This window comes from Vollenhovia emeryi, unplaced genomic scaffold, assembly GCF_000949405.1.
Source record: "Vollenhovia emeryi isolate VEMERY1.0 unplaced genomic scaffold, V.emery_V1.0 DF939158.1, whole genome shotgun sequence".
NCBI classification, from domain to species: domain Eukaryota; kingdom Metazoa; phylum Arthropoda; class Insecta; order Hymenoptera; family Formicidae; genus Vollenhovia; species Vollenhovia emeryi.
The window spans coordinates 455,701-468,121 of NW_011967208.1; the positions used below are offsets into that span (position 1 = coordinate 455,701).

The following is a 12,421-nucleotide window of genomic DNA, read 5'->3' on the forward strand; positions in this document are numbered from 1 at the left end:
AAAATATATTATTATATACAATAGTGTAATAATATTAAATATAATTTAGAAATATTATTCGATGATTACAAAACAATTTGATAAATAAACACGATAGGCGCATAGGCACGTATTTTACATTACAAGAATTTCACGTTATTGTACGCATACCGAATATTTCATATGTAATTTTGAAAGTAATATTGTATACATTGTGTGCAAAGTTAATTATGAGAAAAATAAAAAAATTAAAAAAAATGTTTTAATCAAATTGTAAAAAAGAGGACCGAAATCGGCGGGGGTGGCAGAGGGCCTCTATATATCGATTTGTTTTTATCGAATAAAAGATTAGTTCAATTTTGATCAATAGATTTGCCTTTACAATTTAATTTTTCGTTTGCGCATTAATAAAAAATGTTACACAATAGGCACAGCTACTTGTGTAGCATTGTGTAACATTTTTTATTAATGTTTTATATTGTGAGAGTTATTGCATGCATATGACATGTTCATACGCAATTTTATGTCATAAAGGAATATTGTACATATTTTTATTTATATTATGTTTAGAATTTCACTATGTAATCTACTACTTTACAAATTAAATTGTAAAAAAAGAGAAATGAAATTATGAAAATGTAAAAACACAATTATTGCAAAAAAGAGGACCGCCGAGAAGAATTCGGCGGGGGTGGTGGAGGGCCTCTACAAGTTGGTCTGTTTTTATCGGATAACATTTCAATTTAAATCTAAGAGAGAAGTATTACTTGACTTGTAACTAGAAAAATGCAAAGTTTAATTTAACCAGAATGTAATCGTAATGTTTATGCGATATAAACGGAGCAATCTTGCACAAAAGAAAATGTTTAAATAATTTTTTATCTCCAGATAATAATCAGTATAGATATGTATATTGTAAAGTAAATTCTAAGACATTGTAAGATAAATAATGAGAATATAAAAAACAATTATAGGAAAGAAAAGAGGATCGCCGATTGGAATCGGCGAAGGTGGTGGAGGGTCCTCTTATACAATCAAGTTGGTCTGTTTTTAAGATATACATACATGACTGATAGTTTCTTCGCCAGTAATAAATTACGAAGTAATGTTATTTAACTCAAGCTGATAGAAATTTTATTTCTTATGTCTTATATTATATATTTAATATTATAGGAGGGAAACTACCGATGGAATTTCACCTCTCACTCTAATCGTTAATTTAATCAATACCAATAAGTCCGCAGAATGATACACAAAACGTAGTAACAGTCACGGAAGAAAGTAATGTAAACTATTAAGTACAGAATTTTCAAGTTCGTAGACGGGACAACGAACTCTCAACGTTCGTTGTTGTTTTTCTCTCGGCGCGGTGACGTACCATGTTTTTGCGTGCCATCGTGTATCCGAAGGTCGCCGCATTATCATTCGCTCGCCGAACGTCGAGCCGGCAGGCAGCAGCGAGAGTCGCTCCGTGCGTCGTATTACTTTTGCGTTGTCGGTTTCCGAGACGCGATCGCGATAAATGTGGGGATAAAACGCTATTGATTTGTACACGGTTTTATTAACAAGTAACGTCCATCGACTAAATATTATAACTTGTAATGGAAAATTATTTGCACGTTCAAGCGGCGGCTTTTACAATATCAATATAGATTTCACGAGGCTAGCTCATCTAATTGTAAGATATGAATGCAAACCGTGGTAATTTGTCGCAATTACATCTCGTATACGCACTGCGCTTTTAAATTATCTGTCGATTTCGTATAACTTGTTCCATTTTCGGGAAAAGAGAAAGAAAAATGTGCGGCTTTAGCGTTCGCGCTGTAAATCGTTCTGTCGTTCTTCACAACTAGAACAGGCAGGAAGTAGAGAAAGTTGCTTATCACGTGTCGTTACATTATGTTAATGTAATCGACAATGATCTCGATTAACTATTGCAACTATTTATCGCTGGAGGTTTCGTTCACATAATTCACTTCGAGGATTAGATTGAATGACAATAAAGTTTGTAAAGTTTCGTTTCGTCGCGGACTAATAACTACTTCTTTACCGCAGATTATGCTTGGATTCCGATGCTTGCGTTGCGTTTTATATCGCTAATTGAACAATAATTTATCCATTATTATCCTACTTTCTCCGAATCAAAAATGCAAGTTGCCAGTTTGAATAATTTTTACGACAGAAAGTCACGCGATATTTGTTAATAATATTTCGTGCGTTTCGCAGTATTTCACATCGCGTACGGGAGTGCCCGAAATTTCGCGCGATCGATGATTTTCGCGAGTGTTTTCATGAGTGTTTGTGTGAGTGCAACAAGGAAATCTGAGAGGAGGAGGAGGAGGAGCAACGGCGGATCAATCGTGAGGTGAGTGTTTTACATTTTGTTAAATTAGATCCCAGCCAGTGTAAAGTCGTTAAATAATTTAACTTCCTGTTGTTAATCAATTACTGGTGACAATAATATTCCTCTGGTCATTTAAAAATACGTTCGTTCCCGGTCAAGTGTGAGCGAAAAGAAAAAGTAGGCTTTGAGTGTTAAACGGTTAGTTGTGCGTGACGTAACATTATGTGACATTTAACAATTCAACGCAAATTTATATATTACATGTTTCGGTTCTACTTTGAGCCATCTTCGGTAAAGGGTCCCTCGATGGTGACAAATATATTGAATAATTTCTCTCCGACGAGCGCGAGCATTTGAAAATTAAAAAAGACCAAGACAGTATAATTTCACGGAAGAAAATTCTAGTAAAATATTGCTATTCATATTTACGTTTAACAGATTCCTCATATTTCACTTCCTTTATACGACCGCGAAGATGCATTTATTGCATTATACGTTAAGCATCTTAAGAACTGAGCTTGCAATGAAAATAAATCTCATTACAACTTATTAATGATGCATCTTTCAAGTACAGTATATTTCAAATGTGTTTTTCTTACATTTGCATTTAATGTCTTCTTTCCTTTTTACCCATTTATTTCATCTCGAGAAATATTCCCTCGATAATTATTCAATCTCTTAATTAAAATCACTTATTTTCCGCAGTTACGTATTTGTAACGAGTTTCTTCTGTAATTTTACAAGAATACGCGTATATGCTCTTTGTTTCGCGACACAATGATGCTTGATACTGAGATCTGATTTTCATCATTCCGGCTGTCTGTTCCGATTTTTCCTTTTTTTATCTTCTCGTACATTTTAATATTCATACCCTCTCACAGTCCCGTTACAGAACCCTTTACCGATTATACTTCGCTCAGTGCCGAGCGTTTGATTACACGACATAGCCGGAAGGGACGATGTTTAATTTCTTCGCCTCTACATAAATGCCACTATAAGAAACATTAAGGATACGCGAGCAGATTGCTAGCGGGGGTGCGCGCAAGCGTGCGCGCACGTACACGGAAATGTGCACGCACGTACACGCGCGCGTGTGTGTGCGAGCGGAGGGGCCGTTAGTGACAGTGGCTTTGTAAAACCACCTCCTAGCTTTCAGTTTTACAATACACGCCACCCCCTTTTGTACCCTCCCCCGGTAAAACGATGCGCGCGCGGTTACGTTAAAGCGGAAAGAGGCCGCGCTTTTCAATAAGCGGACTGCCGCCGCGTCTCGCCGCGAGAACGGCACAATTAGTTATTACCATGATCCACAAACGAGCGTTATTATCTTAAAAGCCGCTACTTCGTACAACGGGCGGAAGTTTCCTCGGGGGAAAACGCTTCCGCGGAAAGTTGAAATATTAGCGGCTCCGTAAATCGCGTCTCGTAAATTTCGCTGCTTTCTTTATACGAAAAATTGCACATCAGTCATTAATAAGGCAGCATAATGCGCCGTGCTGCGAAGAATTTCGCATTATTTATCATCAGAAGGATTGGATACAGCGCTGATTTTATTTATCGTCCGAAAGTAGATAGCGAGTCGCGCAGCGTAACACTCGTTTGCTTTCGGTCGCGGGAAACAAACTTGCGCCTTGACGTGCAAAAATAAACCACGCTGCGAAAGGTCCGATCCGGGTCTTATTGGAAAAGAAGTGCTCATTAAAATAAAAAGCGAAACCTAATAAATGTAACAGATGTGCGGAAAGAGAATATGAAATCTGTTTTGTGAAGAAACAGCTTGCAAGTGGTTTCTATAATACAGAAAGTATTGACAGCCTGTTATTGATTTGAGTCGGATGCGCATAAAGCAGAATTGTCCTATATAGAATCTATTGGCAGACATCCGTATCTTGCTTTACAATTACGTTACGTATAAAAAATTAATATCTACGCGTTCCTTAATCATTTAAACGACGTCAAAATCTAACACCGAAAAGGAAAGGTTTGCTACCGTAGCTAATCGTGGTTTGCTACAAATATCACAACTTTATAAAGTACAGCAAACAATTTGCTGTCGCAGCTAATACAACAGACACAGTAACAAAATATTTAGCTACCACAATTAAATCTTAGCTATTTTACAACTGCCACCTGTGCAGTTTTTAGCTACGGCAGCTACATTTTCCCTTCCGCGACGAACTCGACCTGCGGACGCGTTTGGGACGGGATTCCTTAAATGACAGACACACGTAGATTCCATAGTAGAGTTTTACTTGCTTCTTATATTTAGTAGGTATATAATGATTACAACCTAAGACTCTGCGTATAAATAGTAGATATCCGCACAGGATCTCTTTCAACGTGTTCGCGTACACAATTAGCGCCATGCTTTCAATGTACCTTTAGTGCCAGCTTTGAGAGCTCATATACATCGATCGATCCGATAGTGTCGGGTGTGCCATCGCTATTATCGACGGTAATATCGTTAAAGTAACACACTGATCAACGGCAAACGTCCCCGTGTCGGAAGGTATCTACATATTGCTACTGATTCCGAATTCCGTAATTGCAGCTTGAATGTGCGCGTCGAGAGATTCGCTCGCGCTGACGCCGCCGTGCTGGTACCCGTTCAGAAAGTAACACGTGCCCGATTCATCGGCCGGCATTCCCTTGGGTAGATTGTCCTTGGTCCGCGGTTCCAATATGAATCCCGATTTTTGTATTAAGCACCTGCAACACATTTGCACCGTGAAACAAAGACACGCGCGCACGTACGTACACGCTGCGGGAGGGCATATCTCGCGGTAAGACGTACAGGTACGTAGTCGGACTGACGTTGACGCGAAGTGGCTCGCTCGTGGATTCAAATTTATTCGCCAACGTGACGTTGTGTCCGAAGAGACAGTATCTCGGCATCTTCTTGCCCACGACGCCTGCCAGCACCATCCCGGTGTGAATGCCGATGCGCATCTGATAGGAGAATTTTAGTGAGTCGATAACGGCTGTGTGCGCCGCACATTGGCGAATACGAAAGAGTTAGATGGCAATAGCGAGCAAGTATCAACGAGAGAAAGAAACGTAACTTGCTTTAAATGTTAATGCAACCGTGGGCGGTTCGCGTTTTCTCGTATTTCCAAACAGGCCGCTTGTTGCCGTAGTTAAGAAATACTTTAAATGGAAAAAGTTTTAATAGCATTCAAGGCGAGAATAATAAACAACGGACTGTCTGCTCGAATGGATATGTAATAATTAGAAATATCTCTCAATTGAAAAACTTTGTGCGAAAGATGACATTCTGCGAGGGAGAGTGAGAGAGAGAGAGAGAGAGAGAGAGAGTTGAGATTTGAAAGTTGAAAGTTGAGAGATTGTGCCGATCGTTATTTTTAAGTACAAAGGAAAAGGGAATGGATTTGTTTGTACAATTAAAAATTGTATTCAGAAAGAATGGGCGAATGTCGCAAAGAATGTGTAATCTCTCTAGAATCCAAACGTTTGTACGCGAATAAAATACAATAGTTTCACATTCTTAAAAATATCGAACATATTTTACGTATTGAAACGTGAAACGCGGGTAGTATTTAAAATCGGTATTTCCGGTGTTTCCTTTTCCCGCCTCCCAGCGTGACGAAAGGCAAAACGTTGGCTGTGCGCGTAATACACCAAATTGCATAAAATCGCAATAAAACTGCAAATGTTTGCTATGCCATTACTGTCGATATTGTGCTGCGAGAGAATTGCATTGCATGTAATCACGATTTTATCTGTAGTCGTGTAATCATCGATGTAATACCTTTATTGGCTTGCCTTCGTGAGTCAGGTGATGAGAGCACGTTTGTATCATCTTTAGGCCCATCCAAGCAATTTGTTGTGCATGTGTATTGGTATTTCGATGAAGGCCGCATGCAACGCAGTAGGCATCGCCGATTGTCTCTACCTGTACAAGGAGAAAGAGAAAAGCGAAATCAATGCAGCCTCCATTCGCGTTCGCATATAATAGCTCCTTTTACATAGAGGCCGTGTTTGACATCATTAGAATTCCTCGATAAATTAAGCCGATGCTCGCGAGACGACGTGCTTCTCCAGGCGTACAACAGAGGAAATATTAGAAATAGAAATAAATATTAAATATTGAGATCGGAGAAGAAAGCAGGAAGATTAAATGTAACGCGCAGGGAGAAAGAATGAAGTGCACACACGAATTGTGTTATACAATCGCGACGTAAAATATTTCTATTGTAGCTTATGAATTCTAACAATATGGATTCCATATTTATTGCTATTTTTAATATTTCCTCCATTGTGCGCCGGACTTTACTTTATCGACACTTTATTATCACTCGCTATTGTTGAGAAACGAAGAGGTCGATAACGATAAGGAATTGTTTGTGAGGTAAATTCAGTTCTCTCGCTGGCTCACAGATGGCAGCGTCATACATTTTCGCGACTCGAGCGAGAGGTAGATCGTAATTTACGATTGCCATTTATAAGGTATTGGCAAATATATTATTTAGGAAGCTTTCGTATGGTAGACTTTTTTTTACACGTCGACAAAACATTTAAACGCGACTTTTCTTTCAATTTTCATCAGTTAGAAGCTACAAAAAGTGAAGAATGGATAGCTTCGCTCGATTAACGTTTAACAAAGTAATGAAGAAATTAAGAATTATGCAAAATACACGTAGTCCCTGTGAAAGTACTGTTCCCAAGTTAAAGCATACCTTATACACATCCAACTGACCGCAGTAAAGGTCAAATTGCTCGTACAGATTTTGAAGCATGTTGATAACCATCATCGGGGTTGTCGTAGCGCAGATAGATGTAAATCCGACTATGTCGCTAAACAGCATCGTGACGTCCGGATACGTTTTCGCCTCGATTGTCTCTCCTAAACGATTCAGACACCAATGTTTAATCGACAATTTCTCACAAATTATAACAGTACATTCGAAACTAGAGACTTTTCTTCCAAGATTTTCAGTCTCGACGCTACGAATCTTCGTAGAAATTCTTCGAGAACTGAAGTTTTCAAGTTTTTCGAAGATACCAAGTTTCGAAGCTTCGAAGTTTCGAAACTTCGACTTTTCGAATTTTTAAAGTTGCGAATATTCGAAGTCACCTAGTGTATTAACAAATTTTGCAAAATTAATCGCTTTTATTGTAACTGTTAACTAATTAAATGCCAACTAATTAATGTCATTACAAAGTATAAAAACAAACGTACTTTTTGTCAGACACATATTTGTCCATTAGCTCGTAAAAACACAATGAAATCGAGGGAAATAAATTTTCTATCATTAACATTTTATCTTATTAACTATTTCTTGTTACTGCCTACTACATACACCAATACAGGTGATAAATCAGGTCGGTCTTTGAAAACTTATGTATTAATGCGTTAGTTGACTTTGAATATTCGGAACTTTGAAGCCTCGAAACTACGAATCTTCGAAAAATTTGAAAACTCAGAAAATTTGATATTCAAAGTTTGTTTCTTCGGACTCTTCGAAGCTTCGAAGTTGCGAAGCTTCGAATAATTAAGACCGCTATTCGAAACCGTGCCGGATGCAATTATATTTACGTGCAACCGCGGTTCACTAATTGTTTATTCAACAATAGCTGTAGCTCTTTCAGTTAATTTTTTAATTAACTCTTCCCACTTTCATGCGTTATCACACTAGACTGAGAATAAAGAGGGGAGTTTCTTAAAGAAAAAAACAAAAATATCGCTGTATTATATCTCGGCCGAATATAGATTGTTGTAATTTACCCAGCCACAGACGTTTCGCAATATCCGGCGGAAATATAAGATGTAAAAGGCTGACATTCTTTTCTCTTTCCGCATCAACCGCCAGGTTAGCTTCTTCTATAGAATTCTTCAATTTGTCCATACGTCTCCTTAAGCCGTCCTGAAAGAGGATTACGCCATTGTACTTTTGCGCGGACATCAGGATCTGTTGCTTTAATTGTACCGGATGCGATGCAATAGCATTTATTCCGTCTCAATGAGACAAAACATTCGGCCGACGACGCGAAACATGAACGGCTCAAAGTTCCGCGTTACACAGCACGGGACGCTGGACTCGTGGCCGCGCAAAAACCGCGGTGAATTTACTCACCTGTGCCCTAGCTTGCTCGCCGACGAGTATAACGTCCCTCGTAGCGTCGTGAAGAGGGATATCGGAAATGAAGAGCCCCCGACCCGTCAAGCCCTCCAAACCGTTCAAGAACGGTGAGCCGACGAATAAAATCGAGTCTGATTCCGGACAGTGTACCATCTGGCCCTTCATCTCCAGGCCCTGGTAATAAGGTATTTTTTTTATAAATTTACCCTACCGGGCGAGCACTCGAACAATATTAGCGATCCACTTTTGCGCGGCAGGTCGAACGATTTCCTCGCCTATAATCCGCTCTTATTTATATATGTTTGTGTTTTACGCGGTATTCCGAGTTTGCGAGTAAGTTAATCATCGTTAGCGATCATGAGCATACCTCCGCGGGATATTTATCGACGTCGTGCGGTCTCCGTAGGGTCAAAATGAACGGTGTGTTCGCGCGCTTGAGGATCTCGTGAAAGGTCAGAGTGACGCCGTGGGGTCGCGTGAAGACGAAATATGTCGATATCTCCCTGCCGAGTCGGTTCAAGTGGTGTCCGAAAATCTTCATGAAGCCAACGCCGAGCTGAACGAGCTCCAGCTGGCGGTCGACGACGAAGTGCCACGGGAACGCCTTGCAAAAGCTCGCTACCCCCATACGAAGGTCCGTTGCTTCGGTCGAGAGTGGACGGAAAGTGGACGACACCACGTCGCAGTCGTCGTCTACGCCCGGCGGTTCGCTGTAACGCTCCGGAGTAATCCGGTATCTGTAAAATTCAAGGCGAAGTGCTTCCAGGCGGCTGGTCCTATCCGCCACGCAGGGGTTGATATTCAATAAGGGAGCGCGCCGCTTTCTCCGTGCACATCGCGAAACAATGCGCGCGTTATAGAAACGCTACTTCGGCGATATCGCGGGGTATCCCCGGCGTATAAATACACAGACCTTTATATACTACTAGACGGCTGCCTTCGAGCTGGAAAGTTGGGCAAGAATTAAGTATAACAAAGTAGTATGTGTGTCGCTGACGGACCGATGCACACATACTACTTTATTCACCTAACGAGACAAGGCGTGACCGTCGCCTCATTTTTCAGCTCGAGGGTAGCGGATCTATAGAAATGTGTAGAGATATCGGGATTGAACTCGTGGGTACTCAACTTCTTTCGAACGAGCGGACATGATTGGGCGGGAGAGTCAACATTTCTTATGATAATATAACCGGAGGCAATTAGACCCGGCCGTACTTCTGCGCGTAGCGTCGCGCGGACAAATGTAACCGGACCGATGAAACGTTTAATTAAACTCGGAAACGTAAGCGATGTGCGGTGACAATGTTTTGCACGTCATTTACATGTTCGCGCGTCGATCTCATCCTTTCTGAATTAACGTGAGACTCGGTAGTACCGCACCTATCATCAAATATTTGCCACTGAGGAGAATCAATATTTGTTCAAACGAAAGGTTTGTACTCTCACGTGCTCTCTGCCTTTGCCTATCTGCACGAATTACATTCTACTCACGTGACATTATTTCGGTACACGCGATTCGGTGTGCAAACATTAAATACCATGCAAAAGCGTACGAGCGATAACATTCGATAAGATATATTTCGTTTCCCCGCCCCCCTTTTTTTTCGGGCCACCACATTTTACATATGCGACCGATGCGAATGAATACGCTGGACGATTGAAACGGAGACTCTAGGAGAACACGCGAATTATTTGCATGGGTAATAAACGACATACAAATAAATGCATACAAATTATTTGCATAAGGAATAAACATTTCCGAGTCATTCGAAATACGGCGCTTACCGGAGTTTAAGTCGACCAGAGGATTCACGGTTGATTCTGAAATTTCGCATGTCTATCTCTGAAGTTTATATTCATATCCGTTTATACGGGGATCTAATCATAACTGGATTGAAAAATTTCGGCGAATATTGAAAGGGCCATAATCGTGTTGCGCAGTTGATGTTGTGTCAGCAATTTTCGCCGTATTTCTCCAAATCGTATTTCTAGCGCTTGTGTCGTTTTGATTTCATATTTTTCGTTTGCTTTTTTTTCTCTCTCTCTCTCTCTTTCTTATTCCCTTTTTATCGTTTTATACGAGTAGTCGTCGAATCAGAATTGTGTCGCTTTAAATTGAAGTAACACGGACCTCTGTATTTGTTGTCGCGGAAAACTCATTCGCGCGTGACGTTTGATAACAATTTTTGTATTCTTCGCTAAACGCAGAGATAGCCTGGGGAAATGTCCTCCGCCTTTTACACTCCGATACGCGTCCCTTATGCCTACCGCTTTCAAAATCGGGGTGGAAAGGAGCGGAAATTAAAATCTGCGGTTGAGTCTCGGGACTAGTATCCGCGATAAAGCCGATACGACGTGCGAGAAAAAAAATGGAGCTTGTCGGTCGCGATAAAACGGAGTTAAAGGGGCCTTCGGTAAAGAGATTTACCTAAAAAATTTGGTATTGTAGGGATCCGGCAGTATATACACATTGGCTTTGTCATTATAGAACTGCCTGGCTATGCCCTTCAGGCTGCCCACCAGAAGATAGGCGATGGAAGGGTGGTCGGTGGTGAAGTGTAGCTCCAGCGCTTCCGGTGTGGCGATACACACGAACTCCGCCTCGGTATCCGATCCCGACTGATGCTGGACAACGTCGTTTACGCCGTCGAGTGTGGTCAGGAAAGCGGTCAGATCGTTCCCAAGGCAACGAAAGGCCCGCTCCAAGAGACCCACGCAAGCCCATGTGATCAGCTCCTGCCCGAGATGATCGAAAAACGCGTCCACGCCGTCGTCTGCAAAAGTTCCGCAAACATGAATTCGCCTCGAGGGAATTTCGCCGAGTCACTCAGAGACCGTTTATTTCTCCCTTTTGCGCTATTCAGGGTGGCGAGCTTCGTAAACAATAGAATGATAAAATATACAGTGCGTCTTGAAGTGTATAAAAGCCCCCGCGCATGAAAAATAGATTCACCGGAGATATAATTCGCGAAAAAATACTTTCCCCGCGGTAATTGGCCGCCTCTCAAAGTTCTCTCCTCTTCTCTGTTTCGCAAAGGATTCGTCCCTTCTAAACTTTTATTGAAAATACCTCTGGACGCTTAAGGGGATCCTAAAGCCGCTGGCGAATTCGATCAGTGTCGATAAGATCGGAGACGGGAATTTGTAAACGTCAGTTATCAATATTTTTAATTCCAAGTGCCACTTGATCCGAGAAATGTATAGCCAACTTTCACGAAAAAGCAGCAATTTTATTAGCTACGCATTGCTCAGACCGAGATTTCGGCTTTACTGACAATCTGACAGATGTTTGGCAGCGACTGCTCCCTTTCTCTTCTTCTAGACTTGGACTTTCTGGACTTGCGTTTATTAGAAGTAATCTTTTTTTCTAGGCTATCAATCTTAGTTCTAACTGCACGATATTGTTCTCATATATCGTCCCCAGAGTATGCTGATCTCATTTTGTACACATCTATTGTAGAATTCTTGTGTCGAGCAAATATCGTCGTCAAGTGTACCGAAAATTAGTAAAAATTTTTAATTTTCTTTACTTTTAATATAAAGTCGAGCAGTCTAGATTTTGCTGCGCACTTAAATTTCGTAAAAGGGTTCCGCGTTTCTATAAAGTCAACCGAAAGATTACTTGTAACAACGAATGCCGATAAAACAGACGGCTTTGGGATCCCCTTAAGAGGATCCCGTAGCATGTCTGTTTTACCGACATTCGTAGTTCTAACCTATCGTCGTATTAAATTCATGGAATCAAAAATGCTTGCGTACAATTATAGTATATGCATTGATGATCCGGGGAAACTCCAATTTGATACCAAAAATGAGTAAAAATTACAAAATTCATATATCGATCACATATAACCGTGTAGACGAACTGTCAACTCCGTCATACTTGTGCTTCGTATAAAAGTTCTACAACTTGTACTCACATGAAACTGAGTTTCCCCGGATTCGATGACATGTAGAATTACTGTGAAACCCTCTAAATTGGGATTAGATGTTTAAA

General features: G+C 40.7%; 1 protein-coding gene across 2 annotated transcripts in view; it reads right to left on the reverse strand.

Annotated features, from left to right (window-relative positions):
* Positions 1-4,552: 4,552 nt before the first annotated feature.
* Positions 4,553-12,421, reverse strand: part of LOC105564904 (head-specific guanylate cyclase) — a 31,586-nt gene continuing 23,717 nt past the window's right edge. For both annotated transcript variants that reach the window (XM_012017671.1, XM_012017672.1), the window contains 8 exons: positions 10,853-11,198; positions 8,792-9,161; positions 8,419-8,598; positions 8,070-8,208; positions 7,021-7,187; positions 6,093-6,236; positions 5,118-5,272; positions 4,553-5,032 (listed from right to left, as the gene is read on the reverse strand). In XM_012017671.1, the coding sequence (XP_011873061.1) occupies positions 4,837-5,032; positions 5,118-5,272; positions 6,093-6,236; positions 7,021-7,187; positions 8,070-8,208; positions 8,419-8,598; positions 8,792-9,161; positions 10,853-11,198 (1,697 nt within the window). In that variant the 3' untranslated portion in view covers positions 4,553-4,836. The remainder of the gene's footprint in view (positions 5,033-5,117; positions 5,273-6,092; positions 6,237-7,020; positions 7,188-8,069; positions 8,209-8,418; positions 8,599-8,791; positions 9,162-10,852; positions 11,199-12,421) is intronic.